The following is a 15,881-nucleotide window of genomic DNA, read 5'->3' on the forward strand; positions in this document are numbered from 1 at the left end:
AGTTTTGATTTACTTGCAGTCCTTTTCAGTATCTAAATCGACATAGTACTACAAATACTTTTCTAACACCTGGACAGCACTGGCTGCTCTTTGTTTCACGGATTAAATCTGTTTTCTTGATTAGGCCTGAAAGTATACGAATTCAAACACTAAGAAAACGACACGAATTCCCAATTCTGCAACACAGCGGCCGGCTGGGACTCGAACCCGGGTCCAGCGGGGGGATCAGGATGAGGACTCGAACCCGGGGCCCACGGAGGGGTCTGATCGGCTCGGGACCCGAACCCGAGACCCGGGGGCTGGGTTAGGTGGGGCCGGGACTCGAACCCGAGGTCCCGTGGGTGGGTTCGGTCAGCTCGGGACTCGAACCCCAGTTCCGTGCTCTGCAAGGCAGCGGGCAGGCGGGCGAGCGGGCGGAAGCACGGCGGCGGATGAGGCGGGCGGTGCCGGCGGATGAGGCGGGGCCGCGCCGGGCCGGGCCGGGCTGAGCCGCGCCGGCACCCGCGGCCATGAGCTACGAGCAGCGCCGTGACTGGGGCCGCGGTCGCGGCCGGGGCCGGGGCCACGGCAGCGATGGCGGCGCCGCCGCCGCCTCCTCCGCGGCGGGCGGCGGAGGCGGCGGGCGGGGACGGCACCCCAGCCACCTGAAGGGCCGCGAGATCGGGCTGTGGTACGCCCGCAGGCAGGGCCAGAAGAGCCGGGACGCCGACCGGCAGCAGGTGCGGGACGCGGGGACGCGTTCTGGGGCGGGGGCCTGTGCCTCTCCGCGCAGGCAGAGCCGGAGGTGTCCGGTCGTGCCCGGAGCCCTGGTCACAGCGGCGGGCCGGTGTGTGAGCGCTGCCGTGGCCGTTGTTTGTGGTGCCCGGAGCCCTGGGCACAGCAGCGGTGCCCGGAGCCCTGGTCAGAGCGGCGGGCCGGTGTGTGAGCGCTGCCGCAGCCGTTGTTGGGCTGCTCGGGCTCCCCGCTGATGATGGACCCTGTGCTTTCTGCCCTAGAGAGCTGTGGTGCGCATGGACGAGCGCCGGGAAGAGCAAATCGTGCAGCTGCTGAATTCTGTCCAGACTAAAAACGACAAAGAGCAAGAAGCCATGTCCTGGTGGTCTGGGGATGAAGAAGGGTAAAGAGATATAATTACCAGTTCATTTATTTACTTTGAATTGCACAGACTTTCCATGAGCTGTCAGGAAGATGGGTCAGAAGTGATTTACGTTTATTGAGTGTACTCAACAAATATCCTCCAGTTTCTCCACGTGTTGTCACACTGAAATGGTTGTAGTCGTTGCTGTAAAACTCTTTCATTACTGCTGAGTTTAGGGTGTTGAATTTCTACTTAAACTCATAAAACTTCTAACTCATCTCAAGGCCTACTACAGTAGTTACATGGGACTTTTCAGCTCTCTTGGCCTCTGGAATTGCTCTTCCAGAGATGGATTTTGGCTTCTGTTTTGAGTTATTGTGCAGTCTTGGAACATTTTCGCAGAGTCTGTTCTGGAGTCATTACGGATTTGCAGGAATAGCTGGAATGAGGGGATTGGGGCTCCCTTTGGTGAGGGATCCAGTTATGGGGCAGTGGGTCAAGCTGTCCTTCTCTGATGATGCTTTGTTGCTTTGGGGCTTTGTTTGGTACAAAAGAACATGTTGTTTCTTAGATGCTGATGTCAGGTTTTTGGTCGTTGGTAGTTTGAGACACTATTTTGGTTTAATGATTTTCGCTGCAGTGACAGACCCAGAGCAGCTGGGGCTGCCCCTGGATCCCTGGCAGTGCCCAGGGCTGGGTTGGACACTGGGGCTGGGAGCAGCCTGGCACAGTGGGAGGTGTTCCTACCATGGCAGGGTGGCACTGGGTGGGCTTTGAGGTTCTTCCAGCCCAAACCATTCTGTGGTTCTCTGTTCCCAGGGACTGTTGGTTCATTAACTGCTGGATGTAATTACCTGCAGTCTGTTTGTGGCCAGGCACAGCTGGGGGAATCTGAAGTTCTTGTTCTGTCATTCCAGCCCTGCTCCAGAACAGCCTGCCAAAGTGAAACCAGATGCTGAGAAAGCTCCTGTGAGACAGATACCAACCTGGGAAAAAACATCCCTGGATTTGGATGTGGAATTCCTCTGTGAAAAAACCGAGCAGGATGCTGATTTAGATGAACAACTTAAAGAAGACTTAATGAAGAAGAGATCTGATCCCAGATATATTGAAATGCAGGTACTTTTCCCTGTGTTAAGTTGAAAACTTTTAATTGGATTTTTTTTTAATTAAACTAACCTCAAAATGTAGTCCTTCGTAATTTACTACAAAGTTGTCATGATGTTACTTTTGCTAAAAATTATCTTTAGAATTCATAAAATTCTTACCTATTGATAGAACAGTGGTTAAAAATTGGAAAGGACAAATTTCAGAAACAGTTAGAATCTGAAATTTGAAGCTGACATGTTGTTCTATTGGGTGGGTGTCTCTTTCTTTTTTATGGGTTGTGTCCCTGCAGTTATGTCTGAAACTGAGAGCACAGCACTGGGCTCTGAAGGAATGGCCTCTTGAAAACAGAGGGGGTTTTGTTTTGAACAGCCATGTATAGAAAATGGTCTTTCCCTGGACACCAGTTCTCTCTTCCATACCAGGCCCTGCTCTTGCACCTGTATATACCTGCCTTGTCATGTACTTAACTGTTGGGCTGAAATAATTTTTCTAAATTGAATGAAACTGAAACACCACATGGAATTAAAGTTATTTCCCACAGGCCTGTGTTTATACAAGTGTGGCTGAGCAGTTTGTCATTATTTTGTAGTTTAGCCCAAACTAAAGGGTGAAATCTAATAGAGGTGAAATCTGTTCTATTGCTTCAGTGCTGAAAAGATGTTTAAAGAGAAACATTTTTTCTTTTTCCCCAGAGATTCCGAGAGAAGCTGCCCTCATACGGGATGAGAGAGGTGGGTGTGCATTGAGAGAGTCTCTGTGGTGCAGTGCTCCAAAGCAGGGGCTGTTATTAATTGATGTTAATTCTTAGGCTGATATCCCCTGCATGCAGTAGAAATGGAATATTCTGATATTCTTTGCTTTTGCAGGCTCAGTAGGTGATCAGTGAGCTCCTTCCTACAGTCCCTCTGTTTGCCATAATGTCCTTGCTGTTAGGATTGGTTTCTTTAAATAGTCATACTCCCCTTTAACAGTCCTTGGGGTGGGGAGGATGAGGCTGGGAAACTGTTCCTCTTGGTACAAGAAATATTAAAATATTGTGCTGAAAACCTTTAGTTTGTGCAGGCTTGGAGTCCAACAGGGCAAACTCTTGTGTTCAGCCTCCAGAGATCTACAGGAGCAAAGCAGGAAGCAGAAAGGTTAAAAATGTATTTCAGGCTTTCATTTTAGTTCTTCTACGTTGCTTTCATACAGGATCTAAAGTATTTAAAGCTAGTGTTGAGGCTGAGCATGCCTTAAACCCTACACATGTGAAGTGCAAATGTGCAGAAATGGCTTCTGTGAGATTTAACGCTTTTGGTAGCACTACAGGAAGCAGCCGAGCACGTTGACACTTTGCTCAGAGTTCACCCCACAGGAGCAGGGGATTGTCAGAACCCTCCAGAGTGTGTTTGCAGCAGCAGAGCAGTAGCAGCTGTGTCTCTGTGTGGCCAGGAGCTGGTGAGGCTGATCAACAGCAACCGCGTGACGGTGATCAGCGGCGAGACGGGCTGCGGCAAGACCACGCAGGTGACACAGTTCATCCTGGACGACCACATCGAGCGTGGCCTGGGCTCCACCTGCAGGATCGTGTGCACACAGCCCCGCAGGATCAGCGCCATCTCCGTGAGTGCCCCTGCCCAGGCTGCTGCAAGGAGCAGTGCTGGTAACCTGCGCTAGCTGGCCGTTCACAAGGTTCACTGTCCATGGAGCACTGGACTGCAGCCTCCTTCTTCCCTGGCTTTAGTCATGGTTACATCTGTGGGTTTAATGGATTTGGCCAGTGCAAATGCCCATTGAGATACAAACCAATGCAGTGTCAGGCCCTCTAGAGGTGTGTTAATGAGCAGGAAAGAATCTGGCTTTCAAATGCTCAGTAGTTACTCTCCTTGATAGTTCAGTGTCAGATGGCCAAGCTCTGAAAGGGGAATGGGCTGCTGATGCCCTGTGTTCCTCTAGAGTCTTGTCCCTGGGTTGCTGCTCTCATGGGAGGAGAAAAGGTGTTCTTCAGGGCATTTCTTTATTTACAAACCTCTCAGTACCAGGTGTTCCTACTGGTGAGCAGCTCAATCAGAGATCAGCCTGATTTTCTTTGTCCCCCCAGGTGGCTGAGAGAGTGGCTGCAGAGAGGGCAGAGAGCTGTGGCAATGGCAGGAGCACGGGGTACCAGATCCGCCTGCAGAGGTGAGCAGCTCCATGGCAGGGCCTCTTGTTATCCAAAGGAGGCCATTTGAAAAGTACTTCTAAAAAGAAAGAACTGCTTTCCTGCTGGTGTTTTCCCCTGAAGGAATTCCTGCGAGGAAGGAATGAGGTTTTCGAATTTTAGGAAAATTTTGAGTGCATTTACTGTGTTTTATGCTCCATGTGACAGTGGCTAGCCTAAGTTAGGCTTTGTCTAATAAATCCTGTTTTCAGCTCTTGTAAAAGGTTCTTCTATGGGCAGAAATAAAACTGATGTCCCTAATCAATGAATTTCAAGAAAAAATGAAAATGCTAAAGAGGAGAATGCTCCAAACCATATTTCTGTGGAAAGCTGTGCATTTGCTATATGTATTTATGGACCAATTCCCTGGGACCATGTAATAGGTGCAGTGACAGAAGCTTGCAGAGCAAAAGCTTTTACATTTGTAGTTGGCTATAATTTAAAAATCTGAAGTGGTACCAGCACATAAAGGAACCCTTTTGTTGAAGCAAAACTGCTGGTGAGAGAGGAGAGCTGAGCCCTCCCAGCATTTTACATGGGGTTCATAGAATCTCTGCTGTTTCTCTTTGCTCGCAGTGCTGTGCATGTGAGTGCCCTGTGTGCTGAGCCTGGAGGGCTGCAGGAGGTGGGGATCAGCAGCTCAGTGTGCAGGGCATGGCACGGGGTGCCTGGGACTCAGGGCCCCCCCCTGCTCCATTCCCCAGCCACAGGGGTGGTGCAACAGCGGCCTAATTCCTTGTGCTGTGAGTGAGGGAGGCAGTGAGGCACACTGCATCATGTCTGCAGTGGCACCTGCAGCTGGGGTTTAAGGTTTTACAGCATTTTGTTAAATGCTGAGGAAAACTGAGGAGTTCTTATTGTGTTTCTTTCAGCCGCTTGCCAAGGAAACAAGGTTCCATTTTGTACTGTACCACGGGAATTGTCCTGCAGTGGCTCCAGTCAGATAAGTAAGAGCTCCTGTTTAATGAGACACTGAATGCAATTATGGAATGAGTCCTGAGCTGTTCCAAACAGTCATGGCTCTGCTTTTTATTTTTTCTAAAAGCAAAAGTTTAACTTCTTCCCCTTCTCTTCTTAGGCACTTGTCCAGCATCAGTCATGTAGTTCTTGATGAAATCCATGAAAGAAATCTTCAATCAGATGTTTTAATGAGCATTATTAAAGATCTTCTGAATGTTCGGCAGGATCTGAAAGTCATACTGATGAGTGCTACTTTAAATGCAGAGAAGTTTTCCGAGTACTTTGGTAGGTGAAATGCTTCCTAGAAATGTTCTTCTTAAGTAATTTAGGCTTTTAAAAGTATAGTGCAGTTCTTGAATGATAGCATTGATTTGTATCAAAAGAAGAAATTACTTCAGTTTTACAAATACCTGCCAGCTGCTGGAGATGCAGTTTCTCTCAGTTTTATCTCATCGCTTCTGGTTTTGCTTTTCAAACACATTATGGAAACAGCATCCACAGAGAGTTTTCCTAGTAAATATTTACCACGTTTAGCATTCTTGCTCTGAGGGGGCAAGCAGATTGAACTTTGAGTTGTTCAGTCTCCCAGCTTTTTCCAGTAGCTGGAACCAGTTGAACATCCTGGTGTGCAGAATGCTGCCTGCTGCCTGTCCTTTTTTTATTCAGCAGCCTTACTTGGGGGTGAATGTGACATCTTCCCTGACGATTGGAAATGTCCTGTAGACGTGGCAGCGATATTGCAGAGCTAGTGAGGAATGTTTATTGCTTCTGTTCTTTCAGTGCAGTATTTCATCAGTAGTTTTAAAACTGAGTTCTGCCTCCCTCCACAGACCATTGCCCAATGATTCACATCCCTGGGTTCACTTTCCCAGTGGTGGAATATCTGCTTGAAGATGTCATTGAGAAGTTGAGGCAAGTGTTTTTTCTGAACATCATTTCAGAGAGTATTTGGGCGGGGGCTTAGCTTAGTGTATGTGTGCTCAAAGATTAACTTGGCGTAAAGAAGAGTTGCCTGTATTTTTCAACAGTAAACCTCCTAAAGGTTGCCTTGTACAGTAATTACAGGTGGCACACAGTTACCTGGGAATATTGGCTTGAGGGGGAGAACAGTTTCTCTGTTGCTGTGGTGAAATTTCAGGTCTCTAAATCAAGCTAGTCTTTCTTGCTGTTCACTTTTTTCCCCTACATGTTCTCATACTTACTAGGGTTGGTCCCTGCTTTTGTAAAATTTCTGTCAGAAGAGAAACTGAAGATTTTTACACATGATTTAGCTAAAGCACAGCATATTGTCCATGGTTTGAAAACTGTGCAGCTGCTGTAAATTCCCTGAGTTTCAAATGGAATTGTGTCTGCTCCTGCTGTGCAAAGGTACACCCCGGAGAAGACGGACCGCCGGCTGCACTGGAGGAGAGGCTTCATGCAGGGCCACATGAGCAGGCCAGAGAAGGAGGAGAAGGAGGAGATCTACAGGCAGCAGTGGCCGGGCTACCTAAGGCAGCTGCAGGGCAGGTTGGGCCCAAGTTTCTCTTCTGCTTTCAGTTTACAGGCAGCTCTGAAGTGACAACCATAAATTAGTGCTGTATTGTGTTGCTGGGCTTTAGTGACAGTGGGATAGTGGCTGCTGTGGAAAATGGTGATGGAATTGTCTGTACAGTTGGCTGGCAGCTAGTGAAGTGCTTTAGAGACAGCAGGATTAGCTCCCTTTGCCTCTGAGTTGTTCAAGTTAAATTTCAGTTCGTTACCTAAATACAAATTGTCAGTCCCTGGCTCATCAGTGAGAAGGGGGGAGGTCATGCAAATGCTTCAAAACAGTCCAGTCATGACATGGTAATTCCTCAGCAGTTCTGAACTGACAATAATCACACTGAACTAAATGTGGAGAGCCCTTTGGAGGTGCAGGAATTGCTCAGAGAACTGAGCTGGTTGCAGGTAGCTTCATGGCTGGGTGGCTCACTCAGAGCTTTGCATGTCTGTGCTTTCCCTGCTGCAGGTATTCAGCAAGCACAATCAGTGCCTTGGAAATGATGGATGATGACAAGGTGGACCTGGACCTTATAGCAGCACTGATCAGACACATTGTGCTGGAAGAGGAGGTACAGTGGGACTGAGCTGGGGGCAGTGCCAGAGCTGGCAATGGCTTTGGCTGGTCACACAGAAAGAAGAGAAGTTTTTGTTTGCTCTTCTAAGTAATTGAACAGTTTTGAACTACTCTTATGTTCAGATAAATACATGGAGGTAGCTCTTTTATAGAAAAAAAGCCCTTGACAGACTGTACCTGGCTGGGTCAGTGAGGTTTCAGATCTCACATGCCCACCATATGTCAGTGTGCAAGGAGCTGGCTCTCTGTGCAGTGTGTGATGTGTTCTGACCTCTCTTCCCTTCACTGCCTCTTTTCCCCGTAGGATGGTGCCATTCTGGTGTTTCTGCCAGGCTGGGATAACATCAGCACTTTGCATGAGCTCTTGATGTCTCAAGTCATGTTTAAGTCAGGTAAAACCCAAACTCTCTGTGGGACTTGTGGCAGTGGCACTGGGGGCAGACTCCTTTTGCATGGGGTTGCTGCAGTTGGGCTGGATTCATTTTTTCCCTTGTCTCCTCTCCAGAGTGTTCAGCAGTTTTTGTGTGTCTGGTGTCCTTTCCTCTGCTAACAACAACTCATTATTCTTATTGTGGGAGTGACAATCTGAAAAACAACCTGACCTGCATCTTCTTCCTCTTGTCCTTTCCTGCAGCTGGGAGAGCTCCCATCCAGAACTAAACTCCATTCTGTGTGTGCTTCCTCTGTGCTTCATCCTTGAGCAGCTTCCCCTGCTTTGCTGATCGTTCCCTTAAGTCCTGTTGATTTGGGAATTTCTTACAAACTCTCAAGTACTCTGTGCCTGTTTGACACACTTTAACTTGTCCTTTTGCATCTCTCCTATTTCCATCTCACCTGTCTCAGCTGGGCTCTTGGCTGTTCAGATGGTGACTTGCAGTGTGGTTGTGTGCATTCCATAGATGGAGAATTCCAGTTCATTGGAAGACTGAGTGTCAGTTTGTGTATTAAACTTGACCAATTATTTAATAACTTCAGAATTTAAAAAGGAAGTCTGAATTACTATACATAACTTCACATATTGTCTTAACTCTTCATGTTATAGCATCGTAAAAAAGGCCTTTATACCTTTTTACTTTAGAATTTGCTGTTATGATACAAATACCTGTGATCTCAGAGCAAGAAGCAGTAGCCTGACTTGCAGCCTATTTTCTCTGTTCTGCATGGTTGATTTAATAGATTTTCCTGTAAAATTGGAAGTTTCTGTGCTTAAACCATATCTTATACTGATTTTTAACTTTCAGATAGGTTTATTATCATCCCTTTGCATTCACTGATGCCTACTGTTAACCAGACTCAGGTACACTTCTTTTTTATTGCAATTTTTCACAACTACAAAAAAAAAAAAAAAGAATGAAGCACATGTTTGCTTTTGGCAAAGACATAAATGGGCCCTGGATAATTACAGGTGTTTAAGAAGACCCCGCCAGGAGTCAGGAAAATTGTGATTGCCACCAACATTGCAGAAACCAGGTAAGTGCCTGGCTGCCCAGGGCCAGGAGAGCTATGTGTTTAACAAAAGAAATGGAAGTGATGATTTAAAGTATAAGCCTGTTTGGTGTTCCTGAAAATATCCTTGTGTTTGTGCCATTAGTTTAGAAATATTTATAGACTAAACAAGAGTTTTCCTATAATTGTTTTAAACAATCCAGCCAACTCCGTTGTTTTGAACAGTTAAACTACAGGAATACTAAACAATTGCTAGAATGATTTGTGCAGGATAATCTGAACTGCCTGTCCTCTGTTCAGAATCCAAGTGGGGATTTCTGCCAGACCAAGGAGAATAAATCAGTAACATAGTTCTTAATGAAATTCCAAAGACAGATTTTTTTAATTGCTGACTCTGTTTGGGAGGGACTAAAGAGAGGCCAAAGCCAATCCTAGGTCACACTTGCAAAGATGAAAAGTTGCTTTTTTTCCTCTTTTTTTCCAACAGCATCACGATTGATGACGTGGTGTTCGTTATAGATGGGGGGAAGATAAAGGAGACTCACTTTGACACCCAGAACAACATCAGCACCATGGCTGCAGAGTGGGTCAGCAAAGCCAATGCCAAGCAGAGGAAGGGTCGAGCAGGAAGGTAGGAGCAGGGGGTGCTTAGGGAACTTTGGGGATGTTGAGTTTCCCACAGTGCTGAAGGTTCTTTATTATTTGCATGTGCTGGCACAGCTGGCTCCTGTTCCTGGGCAGGGAATGATTTCCTTGCCTTCCTAGGAAGCTGAATTGACTTGTGCTGTGTTTAACTCCACAGTTTCCCTCCTATAGAAGAGTGTCCTGCATTTTGTTGTAATTTTTGTCATTGCCCTCACACCTGATTTATGAGGCTGATACAGTAAAGTGGAAATGGTGTAAAAATTAATTTCTGTGTTCTCTATGCCTCTTTCCTGCTGATGACTGAAGTCCTCCTTCAGAAGACTGAAGTGGGTTTTACACTTGAATACACTTCAGTTCTAATTCCTGGAGGAGTTTTGGGAAGCTCTTTGTAAGAAACAGACCCATAATGTCTCAGTTTCATTGGTAAAAACCCCCAACAAATGCCCAAACCCATAAGAATAGTTTCTTTAAATCATTGCAGGGTTCAGCCAGGCCACTGTTACCATCTGTACAACGGGCTGCGTGCCAGCCTGCTGGATGATTATCAGTTACCAGAGATCCTGAGGACACCCTTGGAAGAACTCTGCTTACAAATCAAGGTAAAGGCAGGAATCTTCAAAAATATTTATTACCTATTTTTCCATTGGGATAAATGGTGAGAGAATAAGTTAATCCAACTGTGAGCCTAGAGTTGTTCATCCAAAGCAGTAAGAATGCCAGTGAGTCAATTTATATGATCTCTTAAAAGAATTTTACTACAAAGTCATTTTAGAACTGGTGTGAATTTCCTTTTTGGCAGTGTGCATTGAATTCCTTACGAAAGCAGAAGGATTGCCATGTGTAAGGGAACTGAATGAAGAATAGATTCTTCTGCTGCAAATTCTATCACTAATACATTTTTTTGTCCTTAGTTCTTAACCCAAGAAATTCTAACTGGGGCTGTGAATTACTCACACGACTTCAATGAGTGTGGTTACTGCTAACCCGTTTTAGACAACCATCTTTCTCCAGCTGCTGTAGGCTTTTGTTGTGATTTTTCTTTCAGATCCTGAGGCTTGGTGGAATTGCCTATTTTCTGAGCAAACTGATGGACCCCCCCTCTCGTGATGCTGTGATGTTGGCCATAAATCACCTCATGGAGCTGGTAAAGTGTTGCTTCATCTGTTCAGAGCCGTGGTACTGTGGGTGTCAGCAGGCAGGGGTGCCTGCACAGCTCTGGGCAGAGCCCTGGACCCTCACTGCACAGAAGGGACCCTCCACACAGTCCCTGGTGCCTGGGGCCTGCAGAGGGGCTTTGTGAAGGACTCCAAACACACACCTGACCCTGCACTCTGTGAGGAGCTGGAGACAAAGGAGCCCGTGGGAGGAGCACCTTGTGTCATTGTTCCCTTGGCTGCTGGGGAGGGAGAGGTTCATGGCACGTTTGTTTTGCTGACTCCTTGCTCCGGTGGTATTTGTACAAAAGAGTTGTAGCCATAGATAGGAACATCTGGTTTGGGTATTAGTGGGGGATACCTGTGTACCAAGGAAATGCTCCCCATTTCACACAGTGTGGTTTTGTTCCCTCTGTGCCCTGGTGCTGGCAGAATGCTCTGGACAGGCAGGAGGAGCTGACTCCCCTGGGTGTGCACCTGGCACGGCTGCCTGTGGAGCCACACATCGGGAAGATGATCCTGTTTGGAGCCTTGTTCTGCTGCCTGGACCCCGTGCTGACCATTGCAGCCAGCCTCAGCTTCAAGGACCCTTTTGTCATCCCTCTGGTAAAGTCTCACAGACCACAGTTACCTGTGGGAATATAAGAATCTCAGGAGGGTGCTGGGACTCAGTGAGGTGTTATAGTTTAAGAGCACTTTCATTAGTGTCATGGTAATTACATTTTTACTAGTGAGTTGCCTTTGCATACTATGAATTATCATTTTTCCTGTGGAATATTTGAAGTAACTATAATTTTCATGTGTTACATACAAAGTACAGATGTACCTGAGTTTGGAGAAGAGAACTGTCATGTCAGTCTAGGTATTATGTAGGTTCTGATTTTTAGGGCAAAGAGAAAATCGCAGATGCAAGAAGAAAGGAGCTGTCAAAGAACTCGAAAAGCGACCATCTGACTGTGGTGAATGCCTTCACTGTAAGCATGTTTTCATGTGGTTTTTTTCTTCTAGAATTTTAATTTGAATAATATTAATGATCCCAAGGAAAAAGCTGATCAGCTTATGCTCTGTAGGCTTTCTTGTTTGGCTTCTACAGAAACATGAAACCCAACTGATTTTCACCCTTCTAGTGTTGCATAATCTTTCTCCAGGCTCAGTAACCTGATTTCTGGAGGACAAGTCTGAAAATTACAAAGGAAGCATAGTACTATAGTTGCCTTGCTGAAATTATTTACTCTTGGTCTCTACAAGAGGCCGAAGCCAACTTCAGAAGTGTGGGATGTTGTGCTGTACTGTGTTGTGGTGAGGAGAGGAGGAAATAAACGGCCTGGAAAACACAAGTTACTGCCCAGAACTTTAACTTTGTTAATTCCAACAAAGGGAGAGTGCTGTGGCAAACACAGCCAGGTGTCACTGCCCACCAGGGCAAAAGGAAGGTTGTGATTCAGCATGTTGTGCAGTTGTGTTTCTCTGCACTGTGGTGTGTGCACATACACAGAGAGATCAAAGGAGTTGCTTTCTCCCTGGTAGGGAACATGGGACTGTTTGATGACCTCCAGTTTTGGCTGTCCTTAAGCCTATAGTGTTCACTTACAAACCCCTTACACCTCTGGTTTCCATTCCTAGGGCTGGGAAGAGGCTCGGAGCTGTGGTTTCAGGAATGAGAAGGACTATTGCTGGGAATATTTCCTGTCCTCAAATACCATGCAGGTAACAGCACCTGCCAGGGCCACACAGGATCCTGTGTGTGGGGAGGAGCAGGAGCCTTTGGCACAGCATCATTCTCTGCAATTTTTGTTGTTTCCTAGATGCTGCATAACATGAAAGGGCAGTTTGCTGAGCATCTCCTTGCAGCTGGATTTGTGAATAGTAGAAACCCCAAGGATCCCAAATCTAACACCAACTCAGGTAACCATGGAGGGAAAGGGAGCATTTATCCCAGCTGAAATCTCAGCTTGCAGAAGTGCCTCACTCCCTTTGCTGTCTCCTGCAGGTAATGAGAAGCTGCTCAAAGCAGTCATCTGTGCTGGCCTCTACCCCAAAGTGGCAAAGATCCGGCCCAGCTTCAGCAAAAAGAGAAAAATGTGAGGGTTTGCTTTAAAGTTGGTTTGTATTCAGGGTGTTTTCTGCATGGCATAATTTGGCAAGGTGAAGCAGTGGCTTGAGTGAATGGCATGAATGAATCTCACTTTGGAGTTGGAGTCATGGTTGTGCATTCCTTCCTCTGAGAAGGGTGGGATTGTTGATTTCTTAACATCTGGATTCCTGCTAACACCTGAACTAACTTGTGTGACCTTCTCAAGCCATGCATAATGTTACAACCTCTCAGTAGCACTGCTCTAAAGGGGTTCTACAGCAGCACTTCAAACACTGCCACTCCTGGTTCTGTGGGAAAAGAGACCCCACGGATCCTGCTCTGTTGATTTATCACTTCTTGTTGTTTTTTCTTTGAAGGGTGAAAGTTTGCACCAAGACAGATGGATCAGTCAATATCCATCCCAAATCAGTGAATGTGGAGGAGACAGAGTTCCATTATAACTGGCTGGTGTACCATTTGAAGATGAGGACCAGCAGTGTGAGTCAGAGCTGTGCTTGTGGGGTTCATTTGTTTTATTATCCCCTCTCAATGAGAGTGGGTCAGGGTTCAGCCTTTGTTCTGGGGCCTTCCTGTCCTAGGCCATTCTTTGTACACACCATCAGATTATTTCCTTTGTGATACTGGGGTACTGTACCACAAATAATCAACTTCTGTAGTTTAGTTCTGGGGTTTTTTTTTGAGGATTTGGATTTTTTAAGGTCTGGCAGTAACAGGTGTAAATTCTTTTAGTAGTTTTTTTTTTTAAATTTCAATACAGTCTTAACACTTCTCAACATGCTGTTTTTTACTCTCATTGTTTGGAGCATCTGGTTTCATTTCATCACTGTGTGAAAGACTGAAAGACTTGGGACCATTTTTGCCCTTGTGCAATCTGATTTCATGTAACTTTTTTTTAACTGAGTTGCTTTTCTTTAGAATTTGTGAGTAACTGAGTAAGGATCTCCTGGAAATCTGCAGGAGTCTCATTAAAGATTACTGATGGCACTGGAGATGTTTAGAGGGTGATCAGAGAATTCTGTTGTTGTGCAGATTTACCTGTATGATTGTACGGAGGTGTCTCCATACTGCCTCTTGTTCTTTGGAGGGGATATATCCATTCAGAAGGATAAGGACCAGGACACCATCGCTGTGGATGAGTGGATTGTTTTCCAGTCTCCAGAAAAAATAGCAAACTTGGTCAAGGTAACTGTTTCAAAATCATGTACCTGGAAGGCTCAGTGTAACACTGGTTCTGCTTAGGGATCTCTGGATTTGATATTCCTGTGGGCCTATTGATTTATCACTCAGGGAGATGATGTTAGAAATGCACTCCCAGCAAGCAGTTCTAGCACGCAAAGTAAGCAAAAGAGATTTAATTTTACACAGATAGTGTGGGATGATTTGGTCAGTACAGGAGATATCCACACAGATGTGCAAACAGGAGAGTGGGGCTCCTCAGTTAACAGGAAGGGGTTCCATAGAACTGTTTAATATTAGATCCCAAAAATCATACTGGACTTTTTTAAATTTTATTTTTATTTTAAACCAGTCTTTTTAATCCTGAGGTAGTTAGCTAAGTGCTGGGTGGGCTGTTAGAGGCATCACTTTCAGAGATGGTCACCTCTCATCAAAGAGACTGGGTTTTGAGAGGATGTTTGATTGTGAAAATAGCAGTGTGGAGATGAAGTGAGGGGAGAAGAGCAGGTGTAAAGGTTGGGAGAACAGGGGCCCGAGGCACTGGAACCTCTGTTGATGCTGTGTGTAGCTCTAACACCCATCTCTTTCCTTTTTCCTTCTTTTCCTTTGTCACAACACTTCCAGAAACTGCGAAAAGAACTGGATGACCTTCTACAAGAGAAAATAGAAAGCCCCCATCCCGTGGACTGGGACGACATCCAGAGCAGGGACACAGCGGTGCTGACGGCGATCATAGACTTGATCACGACGCAGGAGAACGAGGGCGTGCGGAACTTCGCGCCGCGCTTCCAGGGCGAGCGCTACAGCTGACGCTGCCACCCTGCCCGGCCGCGCCTCCTCTGCACCGCCCTCGGGCCAGGCAGCCACTTCTGGGGGAGCCGGAGCTTTCCTGGTGCTGAGGAGCCGCTGCCTGGGGCTGGGGGCAGCTGGGTGTGTGCATGCGCTCTGTGCGGCTTCGGGAGGGACACAGAGGCAGCTGCTGGATGGTGTAAGGTTCTTGTCTGTTGTAGCGGTTTTCTTTAGGATTTTTACCCATCAGGTAACAGATACTTAAAAACCCCCGCTAAAATACTGCTTAGTAATACCTAAACTGTTTTGGGTTTTTTTTTCTTTTAATGGGGTGTGGTGAGTAATTACACTTGCTGTGTTATTCCAGCTGTGCAGCAGTCTGCTCACCAGTATTCCACAGAAGGTAATTACAGCTTAATTTAACTAAACTTGAAAACACTTGTTGAATTTGTACCGTGGGAGGAAACAATCTTCAGAAATTCTTCTCCTTTTCTGCATTTCATCCCATTTAATTAATCTTCCTTTGTCTTCTGTCCCCATCCATCATCACTACTGACTGAAATAGCAGATTGCAGAAAGCATGGGTAGATGAAGGTCATGTTGGGTTATGTGTTAAGGGTTCATTGCATTGGAGGCTTTTTTTTTTTTGTTTTTTGTTTTGTATTTTTTTAAAGAAGTTCATGTATGGGTTACAGTATTCCATTAAGTCTTTTTTTCAACTGTTCTCAATGTTTTGAATGTTCTGTTTTGAATGGTCTCCAGCTATGGAAGATTATTTGAATAACAAAGTTTGTTAAGGATTTTGAGGTTTATCTTTGAGAAGAAAAACCTGGAAATATAACTTTTCTCCCTTCTTTGGTGTTCTGTTGGTTTTTTTCTTTGCAGACATGACTCTAATCATCAAGTTCAGGGGGATTTATGCTTCATTCTGAGGAAAGCAGAGCAGCTCAAGTGAAACAAGTCAACGTTAGTGGCTAGGCTGTGCTTTCTATTGGGTTAACAAGGGATGGAGGGTGCCAGGCTCCTCATTGCCACTGCCAGCGGCACAAAACGTGGGTTAACCTCCCTCCCCTGCACCAACTGACTGTTCCACCCTCAGGTGTTCTAAATGAGGAGACAGAGGAGGAGAATCACCCTGCCCTGGGGCTGGG

General features: G+C 46.1%; 1 protein-coding gene across 1 annotated transcript; it reads left to right on the forward strand.

Annotated features, from left to right (window-relative positions):
• Positions 1-437: 437 nt before the first annotated feature.
• On the forward strand, positions 438-15,584 carry DHX36 (DEAH-box helicase 36). Its single transcript, XM_005494612.2, has 25 exons — positions 438-719; positions 996-1,117; positions 1,996-2,197; positions 2,881-2,919; positions 3,620-3,790; positions 4,269-4,348; positions 5,240-5,314; positions 5,446-5,612; positions 6,158-6,239; positions 6,696-6,836; positions 7,318-7,420; positions 7,730-7,817; positions 8,667-8,722; positions 8,831-8,895; positions 9,359-9,502; positions 9,998-10,115; positions 10,562-10,660; positions 11,103-11,276; positions 11,558-11,644; positions 12,294-12,377; positions 12,476-12,575; positions 12,661-12,751; positions 13,122-13,242; positions 13,795-13,947; positions 14,566-15,584. Exons 1-25 carry the CDS (start codon positions 510-512, stop codon positions 14,749-14,751), a joined length of 2,958 nt encoding a protein of 985 aa, XP_005494669.2. The 5' UTR covers positions 438-509; the 3' UTR covers positions 14,752-15,584.
• Positions 15,585-15,881: the final 297 nt, after the last annotated feature.

The sequence above is a fragment of the Zonotrichia albicollis genome, chromosome 9 (genome assembly GCF_047830755.1).
Source record: "Zonotrichia albicollis isolate bZonAlb1 chromosome 9, bZonAlb1.hap1, whole genome shotgun sequence".
Lineage (NCBI taxonomy): Eukaryota > Metazoa > Chordata > Aves > Passeriformes > Passerellidae > Zonotrichia > Zonotrichia albicollis.

Excerpts from the sequence above, each read along its gene's own strand:
- DHX36 (XM_005494612.2), top strand. The coding sequence starts at position 510 with ATGAGCTACGAGCAGCGCCGTGACTGGGGCCGCGGTCGCGGCCGGGGC. Across the intron at positions 2,198-2,880 it reads CCAGATATATTGAAATGCAG|AGATTCCGAGAGAAGCTGCC; the intron begins GTACTTTTCCCT and ends CTTTTTCCCCAG. Across the intron at positions 12,576-12,660 it reads CAAATCTAACACCAACTCAG|GTAATGAGAAGCTGCTCAAA; the intron begins GTAACCATGGAG and ends TGTCTCCTGCAG.